Below are 21840 nucleotides of genomic sequence, written 5' to 3'. Positions count from 1 at the left end.
AAAACTGGAGAACCCGTGATACCACGGGGGGGTATAGCCAGAGGGGGAGGGGCCTTGCACTTTTAATGTAGTGCTTTGTGTGGCCTCCAGAGGGCAGTAGCTATACCCCAATCGTCTGGGTCTCCCAATAGAGCGCTGAAGAAAAGCTTGGCGACTGCGTGTTCCCCCTTGGTGGTTGATGTACGCCACCGCCGTGGAATTGTCCGACTGAATCCGAATCTGCTTGCCTTCCAGCCATTGTTGGAAGGCTCGCAGGGCAAGATAGATTGCTCTGATTTCCAGAACATTGATCTGCAGGGTGGACTCTTCCAGAGTCCACATCCCCTGAGCCCTGTGGTGGAGATACACCGCTCCCCACCCTGATAGGCTCGCATCCGTCGTGACCACTGCCCAGGACGGGGGAAGGAACGACTTTCCCTGTGACAATGAGGTGGGGAGAAGCCACCAACGCAGAGAGTCCTTGGCAGTCTGAGAGAGGGAGACAGTCCTGTCGAGGGACGTCGATTTCCCGTCCCATTGGCGTAGAATGTCCCATTGTAGAGGGCGCAGATGAAACTGCGCGAACGGGACTGCCTCCATTGCTGCTACCATCTTTCCTAGGAAATGCATGAGGCGCCTCAGTGAGTGCGACTGGCTCTGAAGGAGAGATTGCACTCCAGCCCGTAGCGAGCACTGCTTGTCCAGTGGAAGCTTCACTATCGCTGAGAGAGTATGAAACTCCATGCCAAGATAAGTCAGAGATTGGGTCGGGGTTAGATGAGACTTTGGAAAGTTGATAATCCACCCGAAACTCTGGAGAGTGTCTAGTGCCACCTTCAGACTGTGTTGGCATGCCTCTTGAGAGGGTGCCTTTATAAGCAGGTCGTCTAGATACGGGATGACCGAGTGACCCTGCGAGTGCAGAACAGCTACTACTGCCGCCATGACTTTGGTGAAGACCCGGGGGGCTGTTGCCAGACCGAAAGGTAACGCTACGAACTGCAGGTGTTCGTCGTGTATGACGAAGCGTAGGAAACGCTGATGCTCTGGTGCGATCGGCACGTGGAGATACGCATCTTTGATATCTATTGATGCTAGAAAATCTCCTTGAGACATTGAGGCTATGACGGAGCGTAGGGATTCCATCCGGAACCTCCTGACTTTTACGTGTCTGTTGAGCAACTTTAGATCCAGGACGGGCCGATACGATCCGTCCTTTTTTGGGACCACAAACAGATTGGAGTAAAAACCGTGACCTTGTTCCTGAAGAGGGACGGAGGTCACCACTCCTTCCGCCTTTAGAGCGGCCACCGCCTGGAACAGAGCATCGGCTCGGTCTGGTGGTGGAGAAGTTCTGAAGAAACGAGTTGGCGGACGAGAACTGAACTCTATCCTGTACCCGTGAGACAGAATATCCCTCACCCAACGGTCTTTGACGTGTGACAGCCAGATGTCGCCAAAGTGGGAAAGCCTCCCACCGACCGCGGGTGTGGGAATCGGAGACCGCAAGTCAGGAGGACGCCGTCTTGGCAACGGTTCCTCCGGCTGTCCTTTTTGGGCGTGACTGAGACCTCCAAGAATCTGAGCGTCTCTGGTCTTTTTGAGTCTTTTTTGACGAGACGAATTGGGACCTGCCCGGTCCTTGAAAGGACCGATAACCAGACTGACCCTTCCTCTGTTGGGGTCTGTTTTGTCTGTGTTGCGGTAAGGATGAGTCCTTACCCTTGGAGTGTTTGATGATTTCATCCAAACGCTCTCCAAACAATCGGTCACGAGAAAAAGGCAAATTGGTTAAGCACTTCTTGGAATGAGAATCTGCTTTCCAATGTCTCAACCACAGGGCCCTACGCAAAACAACGGAGTTGGCTGACGCCACTGCCGTGCGGCTTGTAGCGTCAAGAACAGCATTAATCGCGTACGACGCGAATGCCGCCATTTGCGAGGTCAATGGTGCTACCTGCGGGGCAAATGCACGTGTGACGGAGTCAACTCGCGCAAGCCCGGCTGAGATAGCTTGGAGTGCCCATACGGCTGCAAAAGAAGGCGCTAATGACGCTCCAATCGCTTCATAGATGGATTTCAGCCAGAGCTCCATCTGCCTGTCAGTGGCATCTTTAAGTGCCGCTCCATCTTCAACTGCAACCAAGGATCTAGCTGCAAGCCTGGAAATTGGAGGATCCACTTTTGGACACTGGGTCCAACCCTTGACCACCTCAGGGGGAAAAGGATAGCGTGTATCTTTAAGCCGTTTAGGAAAACGCCTTTCAGGATAAGCGTGGGGTTTCTGGATTGCGTCTCTAAAGTCAGCGTGGTCCAGAAAAGTGCTTAAAGTACGCTTAGGGTATCTGAAATGGATTCTCTCGTGCTGCGAAGCTGACTCCTCTACAAGAGGAGCTGGTGGGGAAATATTTAACATCTTATTGATGTTAAATATAAGATCATTAACTATGGCGTCACCATCTGGTGTATCTAGATTGAGAGCGGTCCCAGGATCAGAATCCTGATCAGTTACGTCCGCCTCATCACCCATAGATTCATCTCGCTGGGATCCTGACCATTGAGATGAATGTGAAGGCCCGTCATAGCGAGCCCGCTTAGGCTGCCCGGGGCCATCGTCCGAGTCAGAGTCTTCACCCTGAGGTGTATATGCCCGTCCCGGAGCTTGGAGCTGAGGGGGACCAGGGGGCAATGATTGCACAGTGTCCGTGGCCTGAAGTACAGGCCTAGCTCGCAATGTGTCAAGAATTTGTGACATAGTGAGAGACATTCTGTCAGCAAAAGCTGCAAACTCAGTTCCTGTCACCTGGACAGCATTCACAGGTGGTACACCCTGGGTCACGTCCAGCAGAGGTCCCGACTGTGCAAGCGCCGCAGGGGCCGAGCACTGCACACAATGGGGGTCCGTGGAGCCTGCCGGTAGAAAAGTCCCACATGCGGTGCAGGAAGCATATAATGTCTGCGCCTTGGCACCCTTGCGTTTTACGGGCGACATGCTGCTGGCTCTCTGCAATGTGAGAGAGTCTATAGCCAAAGGGCGACCAGCGCTATGCAATACAAAGTATTTGTAGAAACAAAATACTAAGAATACTACTGGCACAAGAGGGGGTGAGCCCTGAGGGCTGCTTACCGCCCGCTGAATAGCGGGTAAGAGGCTGCAGAATTCCTTGTCTGGGTCTCCCCGGCTCCCCTCTGCAGCGCAGCGTGTCAGCAGGAATGGCTGCCGGCGTCTGTGGAGAGGGGCGGTCCGTGGGAGTTCCCAAACAAAAGTGTGGGAAACAGTGTCCCCTCTGTGCCGATTGTGAGGGCTGGAGTATGTAAAAACGACTCCAGCCCTCGGCGCTGATGCACTGGCCAGCGTCCCGCCCCTCTCCTGACTGGCAGGTCTGGGGGCGGGAACGAACGGAAGCAGGCCGCAAAAGCCGGGGACTCGAGTTATCAGCGCGGCCGCCGTAAAAGCGCGGGCCGCGCTGAAGTCCCCGGCGCACCACAAGTGCCAGCCGCGCCGCAGTCCCAGCGGCCGGCGTGACCGAGTCCTAGACGTGGCCAGCGTCCCGCCCCTCTCCTGACTGGCAGGTCCGGGGGCGGGAACGAACGGAAGCAGGCCGCAAAAGCCGGGGACTCGAGTTATCAGCGCGGCCGCCGTAAAAGCGCGGGCCGCGCTGAAGTCCCCGGCGCACCACAAGTGCCAGCCGCGCCGCAGTCCCAGCGGCCGGCGCGACCGATTCCTATAAGTGTGCCTGCTTCAGCGAAGCTGAATGAGGCCATGGCACAAGCGCCGTAGCGCTGATGTCCCCCGGCGCACTACAACACCCAGCATGCTGCGGTGTGAGCGCCAAATGCACGGGGACACAGAGTACCTTGAGGAAGCAGGGCCATGTCCCTGATGTACTCCGCTCCATCCAGCATCTTCTCCAGGGGCTGTAGATGGAGCCCGGTCTCAGTGCCTGGAGACCAGTAAATCCCACTTCACCCAGAGCCCTGTAAAAAGGGATGGGGAAGGAATCAGCATGTGGGCTCCTGCCGCCGTACCCGCAATGGGTACCTCAACCTTACAAACACCTCCGACATACAGTGGGGTGAGAAGGGAGCATGCTGGGAGCCCTGTATGGGCCCTCTTTTCTTCCATCCGACATAGTCAGCAGCTGCTGCTGACTAAAAACAATGGAGCTATGCGTGCGTGTCTGACCTCCTTGCGCACAAAGCTAAAACTGAGGAATCTGTACTCCTACGGGAGGGTGTATAGCCAGAAGGGGAGGGGCCTTACACTTTTAAGTGTAGTTCTTTGTGCGGCCTCCAGAGGGCAGTAGCTATACACCCACTGTCTGGGTCTCCCAATTAGGAGCGAAAAAGAAAGAACAATTCAACATGAACAACATGTGTACACAAAAGAACAACAGCCCGAAGGGAACAGGGGCGGGTGCTGGGTCTCCCAATAGGAGCTAGAAGAAAAGGAATTTACGGTAAGTAAACAAAATTCCCTTCTTTGTCGCTCCATTGGGAGACCCAGACAATTGGGATGTCCAAAAGCAATCCCTGGGTGGGTAAAAGAATACCTCGATAAAAAGAGCCGAAAAAACGGCCCCCTCTTACAGGTGGGCAACTGCCGCCTGAAGGAGTCGCCTACCTAGGCTGGCATCTGCCGAATCATCGGCATGCACCTGATAGTGTTTCGTGAAAGTGTGCAGACTCGACCAGGTAGCCGCCTGACACACCTGCCGAGCCGTAGCCTGGTGTCGCAATGCCCAGGACACCGACGGCTCTGGTAGAATGGGCCTTCAGCCCTGCAGGAATCGGAAGCCTAAAGGAACGGTAGGCTTCAAGAATCGGTTCCTTGATCCACCGAGCAAAGGTTGACTTGAAAACCTGAAATCCCTTACTCTGGCCCGCGATCAGGACAAGAGCGCATCAGACCGGCGCAGGGGCGCCGTGCGAGAAATGTAGAGCCGGAGTGCTCTCACCAGATCTAATATATGCAAATCCTTTTCACATTGGTGAACTGGATGCGGACCCAAAGAGGGTAAGACGATATCCTGATTGAGATGAAACGGGGATACCTTAGGGAGAAAGTCCGGGACCGGACGTAGAACCACCCTATCCTGGTGAAACACCAGGAAAAGGGCTTTGCATGACAGCGCTGCTAGCTGAGACACTCTTCTGAGTGATGTGACTGCCACTAGGAAGGCCACCCTTTGCGAAAGGCGAGATAGAGAGATCCCTCATCGGCTCGAAAAGTGGCTTCTGAAGAGTCGTCAGCACCCTGTTAAGATCCGAGGGTGTTAACGGACGCTTGTAAGGTGGGACCGGAAAGCGCCGATACTTGTCCCTTGAGAGAGCCGAGAGACAAGCCCTTGTCCATTCCGGATTGAAGGAAAGAAAGAAAAGTGGGCAAGGCAAACGGCCAGGGAGTAAAACCCTGATCAGAGCACCAGGATAAGAAGATCCTCCAAGTCCTGTGATAGATCTTGGCGGACGTTGGTTTCCTGGCCTGTCTCATGGTGGCAATGACATCTGGAGATATCCCTGATGACGCTAGGAGCCAGGACTCAATGGCCACAGTCAGGTTTAGGGCCGCAGAATTCAGAAGGAAATATGGCCCTTGAGGCAGCAAGTCTGGTCGGTCTGGGAGTGTCCACGGTTGACCCACCGTGAGGTGCCACAGATCCGGGTACCACGATCACCTCGGCCAGTCTGGAGCAACGAGGATGGCGCGGCGACAGTCTGACCTGATCTTGCGTAACACTCTGGGCAGTAGTGCCAGAGGAGGAAATACATAAGGCAGTCGAAACTGCGACCAGTTGTGAACTAGCGCGTCTGCCGCCAGAGCTCTGTGATCCTTGGACCGAGCCATGAATGCCGGGACTTTGTTGTTGTGCCGAGCCACCATTAGATCGACGTCCGGCGTTCCCCAGCGGCAACAGATCTCTAGAAACCCGTCCGGGTGAAGAGACCATTCCCCTGCGTCCATGCCCTGGCGACTGAGAAAATCTGCTTCCCAGTTTTCTACGCCCGGGATGTGAACTGCGGAGATGGTGGAGGCTGTGACTTCCGCCCACAGCCGAATCCGCCGAACTGCTCGGAAGGCTTGACGACTGCGTGTGCCGCCCTGGTGGTTGATGTACGCAACCGCCGTGGCGTTGTCCGACTGAATTCGGATCTGCCTGCCCTCCAGCCACCGCTGGAACACCTTTAGGGCTAGATCCACTGCCCTTATCTCCAGAACATTGATCTGAAGGGAGGACTCTGTCGGAGTCCAGGTTCCCTGAGCCGAGTGGTGGAGGAAGACCGCTACCCACCCTGACAGACTCGCGTCCGTCGTGACCACAGCCCCGGCTGGGGGCCGGAAGGATTTTTCCTTCGCCCAGGAAGTGGAAAAAAGTCACCACTGAAGAGATGTTTTGCTGCAAGGGAAAGAGAGACGTTCTTGTCTAGGGACGTCGACCTCCTGTCCCATTTGCGGTGTCCGATAGAATCGGACGCAGACGAAACTGCGCAAGGGAACTGCCTCCCTTGCTGCCACCATCTTCCTTAGAAAGTGCATGAGGCGCCTCAAGGGGTGACTGGGCCCGAAGGAGAGATTGCACCCCTGTCTGTAGTGAACGCTGACTATGCAGCGGAAGCTTCACTATCGCTGAGAGAGTATGAAACTCCATCCCGAGGCAAGTCAGTGATTGGGTCGGTGTCAGTTTTGACCTTGGAAATTTGATGATCCACCCGAACCCCTGGAGAGTCTCCAGAGCAATGGTCAGGTTGTGTTGACATGCCACCCAGGAGGGTGTCTTGACTAGAAGATAGTCTAGGTAAGGGATCACCGAGCGGCCCTGAGAGTGTAGGACCGCCACCACTGCTGCCATGACCTTGGTGAAGACCCGTGGGGCTGTCGCCAGGCCGAATGGCAGTGCCACGAACTGAAGGTGTTCGTCCCTGATGGCGAAACGCAGAAAGCGTTGAAGCTCGGGTGCGATCGGCACATGGAGATAAGCATCCTTGATGTCAATTGATGCTCGGAAGTCTCCTTGTGACATCGAGGCTTCAGAGTGTTCACCGCCTGAAAGTGCATCGGCTCGCTCAGGGGGCGGAGATGTTTTGAAGAAACGAGTCGGAGGACGAGAGCAGAGCTCTATCCTGTAACCGTGAGACAGAATGTCTCTCACCCATCGGTCTTGGACATGTGGCCACCAGGCGTCGCAAAAGCGGGAGAGCCTGCCACCGACCGAGGACGCGGTCTTGGTGAGGCCGAAGTCATGAGGAAGCCGCCTTGTGACTTAGACCGCCATGCAGAAGAGTTCCTCTAGCCCTCCTCTGACCTGTTGGACGTGGAGGAACGGAACTTTGCTGAGGACCGAAATGACCGAAACCTTTGGACTGGGGCAAGGACGAGACCTTTCCCTTGGACTGTCTAGTAACTTCATCCAATTGTTCGCCAAACGGTCGCCAGAAAATGGCAAACCGGTTAAGAACTTCTTGGAAGCAGAGCCTGCCTTCCATTCACGTAGCCACATGGCCCTGCAGACTGCCACCGAATTGGTGGATGCTACCGCTGTACGGCTCGCAGAGTCCAGGAACGGCGTTCATGGCGTAGAACGAAAAAACCTACGCCTGAGAAGTGAAGGACACAACCTGCGGGATAGAGGTATGTGCAACCGCAATAATCTCAGCCAGAGAAGCTGAGATAGCTTGGAGTGCCCTCACGGCTGCGAAGGCTGGAGCAAAAGATGCGACTATGGCTTCATAGATGGATTTCATCATAAGCTTTATTTGCCTGTCAGTGGCATTCGTGAGAGATGGACATCTGCCACTAATACTACGGATCTAGCCGCCAGCCTAGAGACTGGAGGATCCACCCTGTGACACTGAGCCCAACCCTTAACGTCGTCAGGGGGGAAAGGGGTAATGTGTGTCAATAAGGCGCTTAGTAAGCGCTTGTCCGTAAAGTTCTGTGCTTCTGGACGGCCCCTCTGGAGTTAGAGTGATCGAAACACGCACTCCTGATGAAGTCGGGGAAGGTTCCCAGCGGGCCCGCTTAGCCTATCAGAGGCCCCGGTCCGTGACGGAGTTCTCACCGTGGGATCTGGGTGTTACCCCAGGAGCCCCTTGTTGTACCGACCCAGAGGGATCCGGGAGCGATGAACTCACAGCTCCCTGGCCCTGTGTTATCGGTCTGGACTGCAAGGCTTCCAGTATCTTAGCAGACCCTCTGTCTATAGACTGAGTCCTGGAATGTGAAGGCTACTCAGAGATTTGCTGATTCCAACATGCAAACTCTGTCCCTGTCATCTGTGCAGTGGAAACCGGCGGTACCACCTGGCCGAGGGTCCCACCAGTGCCGGAGGCTCCGGCTGAGTGAGTGCCCTCGGGGCCAAGCATTGTACACAATGAGGGTATGTGGAACCTGCCTGTAATATAGCCGCACAAGAGGTACAGGTTGTAAAATAAGCCAGTGCCTTGGCACCCTTACTCTTTAAGAGCAGACAATAGCATGTCGTCCGCAGAGTAATCAGTGAGAGTATACAGCCAAAAGCAAATAATGCTGCCGAACAGTGAGATCATATACCATATAAATAAACATATATATATACACTGCGGCACCAAGAGGGGTCAGCACCTGAAAACTGGTGCCCCACAGTGCTCAGTGAGGGGGAAGGAGGATACCAACGTATGCTCCAGCCCTCCCTGCCGACGTCCAGTCGGCCGTCCCGTCGTTACCCCTGACTGGCAGGCCCGAGAACGGGAGTATATGGTACTAGGCCGCAAGAGCCGGGGACTAAATTTAAAAACGCGGCCGGCAAACAGCGCGGTCGGCGCGGTAGTCCCAGTCTCACAAACCACTCAGCAACCGCTGCGGCATTTGTAACACAGATGCTGCATGCACCGTCCCTCAGGGGACACAGAGTACCTTATGATGCAGGGCTCTGTCCCTGATGATGTCCAGTCTCCTGTCCGTCAGAATCCCCCAGGGGCTGCGGATGGAGCCCGGTCCCAGGCATGGCGACCGGTTAGGATCCCCCTCTCCCAGAGCAGTGGAGCAGATTCTGAGATCCTCCACCGGCAGAATTATAACAATGGCTGCCGGCGTTCCGAGGGGAGGAGAGAGCCGTGGGCGGAACCGCAAAAGTGCGGGAACCTGGTGGCCCATAGTGATCAGTGAGGGGGGCGGAGGACAGCGAAGTGTGCTCCAGCCCTCACTGTCTGCATCATACCGACCGTCCCGCCTTTCTCCCTGACTGGCAGGCTCAGGGGCGGGAGTTTAACACACTAGGCCGCAAAAGCCGGGGACTAAAGTAAAAACCGCGGCCGGCGCGGTAGTCCCAGACAAAAAATCCACACTGCAGTCGCAGCTGCGTCTGAGGCCAAGGTGCTTCATGCACCGTCCCAACGGGGACACAGAGTACCTGTAGATGCAGGGCCATGTCCCTGACGATACTCCGTCTCCTGTCCGGCAGATTCCCCCAGGGGCTGCGGAGGGAGCCCGGTCCCAGTGGCTGGATGACCGGTTAGGATCCCACTTCCCCAGAGCCCCTAAGGGATGGGGAAGGAAAACGGCATGTGGCTCCTGCCTGTGTACCCGCAATGGGTACCTCAACCTTAACAGCACCGCCGACTCAGTGGGGTGAGAAGGGAGCATGCCGGGGGCCCTGTTAGGGGCCCTCTTTTCTTCCATCCGATATAATCAGCAGCTGCTGCTGACTAAAATGTGGAGCATTGTGTGCATGTGTGCCTCCTTCAACACAAAGCATAAAAACTGGTGAGCCCGTGATGCACGGGAGGGTGTATAGCAGAGGGGAGGGGTTACACTTTTTAAAGTGTAATACTTTGTGTGGCCTCCAGAGGCAGATGCTATACACCCAATTGTCTGGGTCTCCCAATGGAGCGACAAAGAAAAGGTCATTTCCTTCTGATATAGATAAATAGATATATAGATAAAGGCATAGATGGATAATGGATAGCTAGATAGATAGCTAGATAGATAGCTAGATAGATAGCTAGATAGATAGCTAGATAGATAGCTAGATAGATAGCTAGATAGATAGCTAGATAGATAGCTAGATAGATAGCTAGATAGATAGCTAGATAGATAGCTAGATAGATAGCTAGATAGATAGCTAGATAGATAGCTAGATAGATAGCTAGATAGATAGCTAGATAGATAGCTAGATAGATAGCTAGATAGCTAGATAGATAGCTAGATAGATAGCTAGATAGCTAGATAGATAGCTAGATAGATAGCTAGATAGATAGCTAGATAGATAGATAGCTAGATAGATAGCTAGATAGATAGCTAGATAGATAGCTAGATAGATAGCTAGATAGATAGCTAGATAGATAGCTAGATAGATAGCTAGATTGATAGCTAGATTGATAGCTAGATAGATAGCTAGATAGATATATAGATAGAGGGATAGATGGATAACTTTCCCATCAACTGATCTGCTCCCCCCTTCTGTCTGCTGTGTGTTTTAATACCTGGCATGTCAATTCATCCATCCAACTTTTCCAATATATCTGACCTTTTCCCTCTTTGCTTCAATATCTCCCTGGCATGCTCCAGCATCTCACTGTGATCTCTCACCCCCTGTTCCCCACCTTACTTTTATGACCTTTGTTTATTTAGCCTATGTGAAGCTGCATCTGGCAATCTGATTGAGTGATCAAGGGGTTTTGTTGCACCCCACCCCTTCACAGCTGATTGCACTTGTATCTGTATATACTGGGCCAACTAAAAGTCTGCACCAGACTTTCTCTGCAACAATACAAGTATGCACCATATAAGTATGATGCATTGAATTACGCCAGAATTAAGCCGGAAGTGACCGGAAGGTAACTACGGGGGAACACTATTCTCCTTAAGGAGACTTTGCAAGCCAGTCCTTACCTGGCAGCCAGACTGGCTTGCAAAGTCTCCTTAAGGAGAATAGTGTTCCCCCGTGGTCCCCACATAGCTTTCTCATGAGCCAGATCAGACACCCCCATACTTTGCACTGACGAGGGGCAAGCACCCCGAAACACCGTGTCTGCAAATTGGGATTCTGATCTGGCTTATATATCCTGAGTCATATTGCAAGGGATTGTTGAAAATCCACTTGTGACTTTTAGGATCGCTACTTCCAATAGGTGGCGCTGTGCTAGAGTTTGTTTCCTTTACTGGAGAGACAATTCGGAAGGTAACTAGATACATAGTCACTGTATACAATGTTTGTGTTTCTATTCACTTTCACCTCTATAATACTTCACTTTCTACAGCCCCCTCTGATCCCTAAAGCCAGTAATGAACTATTCATCTCTCCCTCCATCCTCCCCACCCATCTCACCTTCCCCTCAGACATTTTCCTCAATATTACACCCAGTGTCTCCAGACACTCACGACCATCTCACGGCCTCTCCTGCTCCCACCTACTCACACTCTCACTGCTTCTCCTCAGTGCTGGAGATATCTTTCCTAATCCAGGTCCTCCTCACCACATCCCTATTGTCACTTCAAACCCACATCCACAACCTATCACAAATTTCCGCACCCTCTCAAACCTCATACACATTCACCAGACCCCCGCTCCCCCAGTCCCACTAACAGGAGCTCTATGGAATGCTTGCTCAGTCTGCAACAAGCTATCCTACATTCATGATCTTTTCATCACTAATAAACTCTCCTTCCTCGCCATCACAGAAACCTGGCTCACCCCCTCTGACACTGCCTCTCCCGGCTCACCCCCTCTGACACTGCCTCTCCTGCCTCACCCCCTCTGACACCGCCTCTCCTGCCTCACCCCCTCTGACACCGCCTCTCCTGCCTCACCCCCTCTGACACCGCCTCTCCTGCCTCACCCCCTCTGACACCGCCTCTCCTGGCTCACCCCCTCTGACACCGCCTCTCCTGGCTCACCCCCTCTGACACCGTCTCTCCCGGCTCACCCCCTCTGACACTGCCTCTCCTGGCTCACCCCCTCTGACACTGCCTCTCCTGCTGCACTTTCTTATGGTGGTCTCCAACTCTCTCACACCACCCGCCCCAGTAACAAGCATGGTGGAGGAGTTGGTTTGCTCCTGTCCGACCAATGCTCCTTTACACCAATTCCACTACCACCCTCTGTTACGCTCCCATCTTTTGAGGTGCACTCCGTACGCATCTACGCCCCCTCCAACCTTCAGCTGGCTGTCATTTACCGCCCTCCAGGGCCAGCCACTGCCTTTTTTGATAATTTCACCACCTGGCTACTACACTTCCTTTCCACCAACATCCCCATCATCATTATGGGTGATTTCAATATCCCCATTGACACTTCCCACTCCTTCGGCCTCACCCAATGGTCTTCTGCAGCTACTCACAAAGATGGCCACACGCTGGACCTCATCTTCACTCGCCTCTGTTCCCTATCTAACCTCTTTAACTTGCCCCTCCCTTTGTCTGACCACAACCTACTCACATTCTCTTCCCTCTCTTCTCCAAGTACACAACCCACCCTCCACAAACTTTCACACCCTCGCAGAAATATCAAACACCTTGATTTGCACGCACTTTCTCAGTCCCTTCTCCCCCTCACAGACATTGCATTTCTACATGATGCAGATGCTGCTGCAACTTAATACAACACTACAATCTCTGCAGCTCTCGAATCAGCTGCCCCCCTCACACACACCAAAACCGCACAATCAACAGGCAACCCTGGCACACGAGGCAGACTAAAGAACTAAGACGGGCTTCCAGAATTGCCGAGCGCAGATGGAAGAGGTCTCATTCCACTGAGCACTTCATTGCATATAAAGAGTCCCTCACCACTTTCAAGTCCACACTCACTGCTGCAAAACAAACCTACTTCTCATCCCTCATATCTTCTCTCTCTCACAACCCTAAACAGCTATTCAACACTTTCAATTCTCTCCTCCGTCCTCCAGCACCACCTCCCTCTCCTCTCCGCTGAAGACTTTGCCTCTTTCTTCAAGCAGAAGATTGACAACATCAGAGCAAGCTTTGGCCCACATTCACCACAGCCCCTCATCATAGCTAATCATCCCTCTTCCTCCAAATCCAGCTTCTCCGCCATGACAGAAAACAATCTTTCCATTCTACTCTCAAGATCACATCTAACCACCTGTGCACTTGACCCGCTCCCATCCCACCTCATCCCCAACATCACCGCAGTCCTCATCCCAGCCTTAACCCATCTCTTCAACCTATCACTAACAACTGGTGTATTCCTTTCATGCTTTAAACATGCCTCTATTACACCCATCCTCAAAAAGCCCTCCCTTGACCCATCCTCTGTGTCAAACTATCGCCCCATATCACTTCTCCCCTATGCCTCAAAACTACTAGAACAGCATGTCCATCTTGAATTGTCCTCATACCTCTCCTCCTGCTCCCTCTTTGACCAGCTACAATCTGGCTTCCGACCGCATCATTCTACCGAAACTGCCCTAACTAAAGTCACTAATGACCTACTAACCGCCAAAGCCAAGCGACACTACTCTATCCTCCTCCTACTAGACCTGTCCTCTGCCTTCGACACAGTAGACCATTCCCTCCTACTACAGATTCTCTCATCTCTGGGCATCACAGACTTGGCCCTATCTTGGATTTTTTCATACCTAACCGACCGAACTTTCAGCGTCTCCCATTCTCACACCACTTCCTCATCTCGCCCCCTATCTGTCGGTGTCCCCCAAGGCTCAGTTCTTGGACCCCTGCTGTTCTCCATCTACACCTTCGGCCTGGGACAGCTCAGAGTCCCACGGCTTCCAGTATCATCTCTATGCCGATGACACACAAATCTACCTCTCTGGACCTGACATTACCTCTCTACTAACCAGAATCCCACAATGTCTGTCTGCTATTTCATCCTTCTTCTCTGCGCGATTCCTAAAACTTAACATGGACAAAACAGAGTTCATTGCCTTTCCTCCTCCTCACTCATCTCCTCCAACAAGCCTTTCCATCAAACTTGATGGTTGCTCACTCTCCCCAGTCTCACAAGCTCGTTGCCTTGGAGTAACCCTTGACTCTACTCTATCCTTCAAGCCACACATCCAAGCCCTCTTCACCTCATGCCGACTACAACTCAAAAATATCTCCCGGATCCGTGCTTTACTTAACCAAGAATCAGCAAAAACATTAGTGCATGCCCTCATCATCTCCCGCCTCGACTACTGAAACCTCCTGCTCTCTGGCCTCCCTTCCAACACTCCTGCACCCCTCCAATCTATCCTAAACTCTGTGGCTCGCCTAATCCACCTCTCCCCTCGCTACTCCCCAGCCTCGCCACTCTACCAATCCCTTCACTGGCTTCCCATCGCCCAACGACTTCGGTTCAAAACATTAACAATGACATACAAAGCCATGCACAACCTGTCTCCCCCCTACATCTGTGACCTAGTCTCCCGGTACCTACCTGCACGCAACCTCAGATCCTCACAAGATCTCCTTCTCTGCTCCTCTCTTATCTCCTCTTCCCACAATCGCGTAGAAGATTTCTCCCGTGCCTCCCCCATACTCTGGAATGCTCTAGCTCAGCACATCAGACTCTCACCTACCGTGGAAAGCTTCAAGAGGAACCTCAAGACCCACCTCTTCCACCAAGCCTACAACAGCCATCAGTCCAGTAGACCACTGAGCAACCAGCTCTGTCCTCACCTATTGTACCATCACCCATTCCCTGTAGACTGAGCCCTTGCGGGCAGGGTCCTCTCTCCTCCTATACCAGTCTGTCTTGTACTGTTAATGATTGTTGTACGTATACCCTTTCACTTGTAAAGCGCCATGGAATAAATGGCGCTATAATAATAAATAATAATAATAATAGATAGATATCTAGATAGAGGGATAGATAATGGATAGATAAATATATAGAGGGATAGATAGATAATGGATAGAGGGATAGATAGAGGGATAGATATTCAATAGATAGATAGATAGATAGAGGGATAGATATTCAATAGATAGAGGACAGATCAATCAATAGAGTCCCTGTAAGGACACTGCAGTTCTCCCAAGCGGTAGTGTGTTCACATTACCGACTGAGAAATGACCTGTATAGATCAAAAAAAATTGGTCTGCACTCTGACTAGTGGATGGTGGTGCAAGTGAAAAATGGGTCCAATCCAAGATAATAAATAAATTCACTGCACTCAGATTGTGATGCAAAAAATTTTTCAAATTTATTGAGGCGACTGTGAAGTCATTCCAACGTTTCGACCCCGCCTGGGTCTTAGTCAAGAGTCGCTTCAAGATGGGTGTATCCTCTACATATACCTGATACACCATATCACCAGCCACAGCGCTGTTGCGCTGGCTAAACCCAGGACCTTTATCCTCAAGGTATTCTCTACCAAACGCTATTAACCCACTCAAATTTCCATATCCCAGGCACCCATCTTGAAGCGACTCTTGACTAAGACCCAGGCGGGGTCGAAACGTCGGAATGACTTCACAGCCACCTCAATAAATTTGGAAACTTTTTTGCATCACAATCTATGAGTGCAGTGAATTTATTTATTATCCTAGAAATGACCTGTAGTTACCTCTGCAGGCTCGTTACGAGGCTGCATTCAGTACAGTGTGTCAGACGCGGCTGCAGCAGTCTGCAAGCGTCGTGGGACCTCGGTGGATTTCGCCGGAGCGGTGTGTTGGGAGGGGTTAATAAAGGGGTGAAAGAGGTGCTTTTTTGCTATTTTATTTAAAATAAAAGATTTTTCGGTGTGTGTGTTTATTCACTTTACTTACGGGTTAATCATGTAGACGCTGCCATGATTAAGCCTGGACTTAGTGGCAGCGATCCGCTACCATTAACTTGTTACTACCTTAATTGCCACTGCATCACGGCAATCTGGAAGAGCCGGGGACACTCCGGGACTGCCGCATAATCGATGCGACATTCCCGGGGCAGCTGCAGGCTGATATGCTCGGCTGCAAGAGGAAAAGGGGGGGGGGGGGGGGCATTAACCCTGGCCCTCCCCAGCCTGAGAATACCGGGCCGCCGCTGTAAGCTTACCTCGGCTGGACAGTAAAAATACGGTGGAGCTCACGTTTTGTTTTTTATTTTAATTGTGTACGTTTGATTTCTATGTGCATTCTATACATCTGTGTGTGTGTGTCATCAGTGTGTGTTCACTCTGCTCCGCTTCCTCTTCTTGTCATAATGACATCATTTCACTGCAAAACGAAGGCAGTGCTGAACATTATGTCCCAAAAAACGCGAAATACCGCAGGGAATAACGCAGGAAAACGCACAGAATTTGCTGCCTGTGTTATTACATTACAATCAATGGAGTGAAATCCCGCAGCTACCTGCGGAAAAGAAGTGACATGAAAATGTTTTTGCTGCGGGATTCCATGCAAAACATGCAGCTGTCAAATCCACCTAGTGCGCACAGAATTTTTTTTCCCTTAGGATTTGCAGAGATGTTATGAACATTTTCTGCAGCGAAACATGCAGCAAATCTGCGGTAAATTCCGTCTAGTGCGCACAGGGCCTAAGTGTGGTGCAGCTCTTTCATGATGTTGTTCCAAGCCATCCAATGGGCAGGGATTTACAACAAAGCAGTGCAAGGAAACTCCGAAGGGTCGCCAAATATCATTTTCAGGACAGGCAGGGGTCGGACCCCCACTAATCATAATGTAAATTGTTACATTATTTGGTACTTGCACCTAAAGATCCTCCTAAGGCACTGATGGCCAAGTTACTAACCTGCTGCTTTTCCAATCGTTCTCGTTCCAGTTCGGCTTCTGCCCTCTCGGTCTGTTCCTCGGCCGTGCACGATCTCTGCAGGCTCCCATCTGAGTCAAGCACGTGGCCAACAATAATATTCATAGCCGGGCTCGCCCCATACTCCTATGGGGGAAGAGGATGTGGCTTTATAATAGAGGAAATACAATTATTCTGTACATTTATAATGGATGACAGTTTCCATCAGCACAAACACAACAGGTCTGGCTGACATCAAAAACGTGCACACAATGTCTGTATGTGTGCAAGTGTGTGGTGCACAAAGTAAAATACAGCTGGGAGCTTTCTTCCCAAGGTGATATACAAGACTGTGGCAAAGTGACATACCGTAACGCTGCGCTCGCGTAGCAGACATGTGCTTACCTTTCTTTGCTTGTGTCTCGCACGCTTGGCTGCCCGCGAGCTGCTGACTGGTTTGGGTTCAGAGCTGTTGATGAACTGTACTAGGTCATCTACCTTTCGATGATCCACCACACCGGTATCCCTTTCGGGGATCTGCTCTGGTTTTTTGGGCTGCTCTTCTTTCCTCTTTGTTAGCCGTAACCGGAGTTTCTCCCTCATTTCTGTGTAATTCCTACTGGTCGGTGCTGATGGAGGCTAAAGTGGAAAAAAAAAAAAAAAAAAAGGTGTCAGACCACCGAGTAGAGCCACATGGGAACATATTCAGGGACTGACATCTGGCGGCACTTTAGGCAACAAGTTTAGATTAAATATGGTAATATTTTTACATTTTAAAATAATTTCTTCAGCGCTCTATTGGGAGACCCAGACAATTGGGTGTATAGCTACTGCCTCCGGAGGTCACACAAAGTATTACACTAAAAAGTGTAAGGCCCCTCCCCTTCTGGCTATACACCCCCCGTGGGATCACGGGCTTACTCAGTTTTAGCTTTGTGTGCGAAGGAGGTCATACATCCACGCATAGCTCCACATTGTATAGTCAGCAGTAGCTGCTGACTATCTCGGATGGAAGAAAAGAGGACACATATAGTGTCCCCAGCATGCTCCCTTCTCACCAGATGGTGTTGCAAGGTTGAGGTACCTATTGCTGGTACAGAGGCCGGAGCCCCACATGCTGTTTTCCTTCCACATCCCCTTGGAGGGCCCTGTGGAAGTGGGATCTGTCGGCCTCCAAGCCCTGAGGCCGGGCTCCTTCCACAGACCCAGAAGAACCTGATGGATGTGGAGCACGAGTACTATCAGGGACAAGGCCCTGCATCGGTCAGGTACTCGGTGTCTCCGGCAAGCACAGCACGCTCCGGGCTTGCTGGGCGTTATAGTGCGCCGGGGACATTAGTGATGGGCTTATGTTGCTGCAGCCATGGCTGAGCGACGGGTCATGTTTAGGAACTTGCGCCGACCGCTCATACGGCGGCGGCGCTGATGTGACTTGTAGTGCGCCGGGGACTTGGCGCCGACCGCGCTTTTACGGCGGGGGCGCCTGTAACTTTAGTCCCCGGCTTCTGAGGCCTGGCACCGCTTCGTTCCCGCCCCCAGCCCTGCCAGTCAGAGGAGGGGCGGGACGCTGTACAGATCTCAGCGCAGGGAGCTGGAGTCTGCTTTGCATTCTCCAGCCCCCTCTCACTGAACACAGTGAGATGCCGGGTTCCCGCTCTTGGCTGGGGCTCGCCCACGGCCCGCCCCTCTGCACAGGACGTGGAAGAGAAGCCGGCAGCCATTATGGTTTCCACTCTGGGAGAACGGAACCAGGCACAGGTTTTTGAGCGACCTCATACTCGCGCTGGGCGGGCGATAGGCAGTACTGGTCCCACTAATACTGAAGTGGGCTTTTGAACTGTGTGCGGATATGCGATGCAGCACTGTACTGTCGCTATTCTGGGCATACTCTCCTAGATGGCTAGACAAGTGTTCAATGATTAGTCTGCAGTGTTTGTTGGCAGATTTGGCAACAGCAAAGTGCCAAGGCACAAGCTTTCATTGCCGCTTCGTTTGCAGGTGCTGCAATTGGGTTTATTGTCATGCTATACATGCACTATATGTCGTTTTTCTTGGCTAATGCACCTAGTTAAACAGACAATAGCAGCAGTAAGGCAGGCTGCCAAGGCACGGGCTCTCAATGCTGCTTGATTTGCTTGTACTGCAGTGTTTTTCTGTCATGCTTGTATGCTATACATTTCCTGTATGTCGCTATCCTTGCCTCATGCTCCTAGTTAACTGGACAACAGCAGCAGTAGAGCAGTGGTGCCAAGGCACCAGCTTGCAAGGCTGCTGCATTTGCATGTGCTGGCAGTGTTTACTGTCATGTTTGTATGCGATACATTCACTGTATGTCGCTATCCTTGTCTCATACTCCTAGATATATAGACAATAGCAGCAGAAGGCCTAATGTGCTAAGCCACAAGTTTCAATGCTGCGTGTACTACATGTGCTGAAGTGTTTACTTGTACTTCAGGCTTGTATGCTATACATTCACTGTATGTCGCTATCCTTGTCTCATACTCCTAGATATATAGACAATAGCAGCAGAAGAGCTAATGTGCCAAGCCACAAGTTTTCAATGCTGCGGGTACTACAGGTGCTGAAGTGTTTACTTGTACTTCGTGCTTGAATGCTATACATTCACTGTATGTCGCTATCCTTGTCTCAAGCTCCTGGATAAATAGACAACAGCAGCAGAAGAGCTAATGTGCCAAGCCACAAGTTTTCAATGCTGCGTGTACTACATGAGCTGAAGTGTTTATTTGTACTTCATGCTTGTATGATTATTTACTGTGCGGTCGCTATCCTAGGCTATGCACTTAGATAGCTAGACAACAACAGCAGAAAAAGAAAAGGCCAATGAGGACTTTATATGTTGCTTGTACTGCATGTAATACGAGTCTAGGACCCCAGTGCGGGCAATTGCTTGACCGGGGTTTTCGGCTATATGTGGTTAAAAGAACCACCTGTGCTTCCTGTCCAGAGACAGGGACGAAATTGCAGTTTCTTTCCGCTGTTATATTGGCTGTGACTATGGCTAACATCTTACAGTCTGGCAGCCCACGCAGACCTTGGGCAATATAGTTGCAATGCCCCTGGCCACCATGATTTGAGGAGCAGCTCAAGGCTCCAGGGTGGTTTTCACGCGTCCCAGGGGGCAGGCTCCGACACGGACGTCAGTTCAAGAGGGCCTAAGCAGGCTCGCTGGGAATAGCCCTCGACTCCATCAGTGAAAGAGTCAGCTTCACAGCAGGGGAGATCTCTTTTCTAAAATCGCAAGCAATTGCGTACTCGTCTGGCCCTCTGATCCTAGAGATGCAGTCCAGAAACGCAACGCTTTTCACGATAAGCGTTCTCCGACCGTATTAATGAGACACTCTCCTCCCTGATTGGACAAGCGCTAGCCCAGGTCCAAATGTGGATCTCCCGATCTCCAGGCTTGCAGCTGGATCTATAGTTGTAGTGGTGGATGGGGCTTCACGTCAAAATGCCATTGACAGATAGATAGGTTCTGGCCGCAATCTGTCTATGAAGCTATCGGCAGGTCGGTTGCTCCGGCAGTCGCAGCCGTGAAGGCACTCCAAGCTATTTCAGATAGTGTTGCGCAGAGGGACGCTGTCACCGGTACATCTCGGTCTCAGCAGCGTCTGTAATCTCGCAATCGCCGCATGGCGAACCATGCTGTTAAGGCTGTCCGAGACTCTACGAGCCGGACGGCGGTGGCATCGGCCATCTCCGTATTTTTTTTTTTTTTACGCAGAGCCTAGTGGTTAACAGATTGGATCAGATGCTTCTTCCAACAAAGTGCTTAACCAGGTTGCCTTTATCTAGTGATAGTCTGTTGGTAAGGGTTGAATGAATTCATTCAACTGTCCAAAACGACTCAAAAGGCCCAGAAGGGCATAGATTCCTAGCAGGCTCAAGTACGCCCGGGGAAGGCAGCCGGAGGAATCGCTACCAAAGCGTTTTTTTCTCATAATTTTCAGCCTTCTCACTCCGCAACCGCGGGGAGCAGACTCCCCCGCTTTAGCGACATTTACCTACCACAGGTCAAAGGCCGGTGAGAGAGAGTCAGTTTGTCTCAAACTACCTCTCCGACCGAGCCGAGGCTCTTCTGCAGGCAGGACGAGTGGTAATCCCTGTTCCTCTTCAGGAACCAGTTACGCCTTTTGCTTCGACCTGGTCGTGGTGCCAAGATAGGACGGCTCCTTCCGTCCCGTTCTGGAATTTAAACTGCTTAACAAGCACGTGACAACCAGGCGGTTCCGGAGGGAATCACTCCGCTCCGTCATTGCCTCACTGTCTCAAAGAGTTTTTTCCTAACATCCATAGACATTAGGATGCTTATCTCCACGTGCCGATTGCTCCAAGGCACCGGCGTTGGCTACGGGCATATTTCGTTTTGTAGCCCTACCCTTCGGCTGGCGACAGCCCCACGGGTTTTTCACCAAGTTCATGGCAGCAGTGGGAGCAGTCCCGCGCTCTTACGGTCACTCTGTGATCCCTTTCTTGGACAATCTACTTGTCAAGGCACTCTCTTTTAGAAGCATGCCAACACAACCTGAACATGGCGCTGGACCCTTCCCAGAGTTTCGGGGAGGTCTTTGACTTCTTCTAAGTTGAACCCAATCGCTGGCATATCTTGGCATAGAGTTTTCACACTCTCTCAGTGATAGTGAATTCCGCTGGACAAACAGCGTTCACTACAGACGAGGGTGCAGTCTCTCCTTCAAGGAGGCGCCTCATCCAGAGGCGAGCCTTTTCACGCAGTTTCATCTGCGTCCGCATCATTAGAAGATTCTTCGCTAAGGGGAAGGAAGTCGATGTTCCTACACAGTAACGTCCCCCTTTCACAGACGGTCAAAGACCGTCTTCAGAGGAGTCCACTCTTCAACTCAGTGGTCTAGAGCTCTGGGCAGTGTATCTTGCACTGCAAGCTTTCCTGCAGTGGCTGGAATGCAATCAGAACCGAATTCAGTCGGACTATCCACAGCGGTGGCGTACACATTCCGGACGTACAACACTAGGAAGCAAGTCTTCCTCAGTCGCGAGGACGTGGACGCAGGGGAATGGGACCTGCTCCCGTTTGGCTTCCAGAAATCGGTAGCCGCGGGATGAGGACGGACGTCGACATCATGGCGTCTCGGCAACTACAAGGTCTCGATTTTCATGGCGGGGCTCTGGCGACAGGCGCCTTGGCTCAAGATTG

The 21840-nt window shown here is 51.8% G+C and overlaps 1 protein-coding gene across 2 annotated transcripts in view; it reads right to left on the bottom strand.

Moving 5' to 3' along the window:
• Positions 1 to 21840, bottom strand: part of FAM193A (family with sequence similarity 193 member A) — a 239018-nt gene that overhangs the window by 41546 nt on the left and 175632 nt on the right. For both annotated transcript variants that reach the window (XM_075346817.1, XM_075346818.1), the window contains 2 exons: positions 17055 to 17288; positions 16653 to 16796 (listed from right to left, as the gene is read on the bottom strand). In XM_075346817.1, the coding sequence (XP_075202932.1) occupies positions 16653 to 16796; positions 17055 to 17288 (378 nt within the window). The remainder of the gene's footprint in view (positions 1 to 16652; positions 16797 to 17054; positions 17289 to 21840) is intronic.

The sequence above is a fragment of the Anomaloglossus baeobatrachus genome, chromosome 1, assembly GCF_048569485.1.
Source record: "Anomaloglossus baeobatrachus isolate aAnoBae1 chromosome 1, aAnoBae1.hap1, whole genome shotgun sequence".
Lineage (NCBI taxonomy): Eukaryota > Metazoa > Chordata > Amphibia > Anura > Aromobatidae > Anomaloglossus > Anomaloglossus baeobatrachus.
This window is presented reverse-complemented; position numbering and strand designations above follow the sequence as displayed.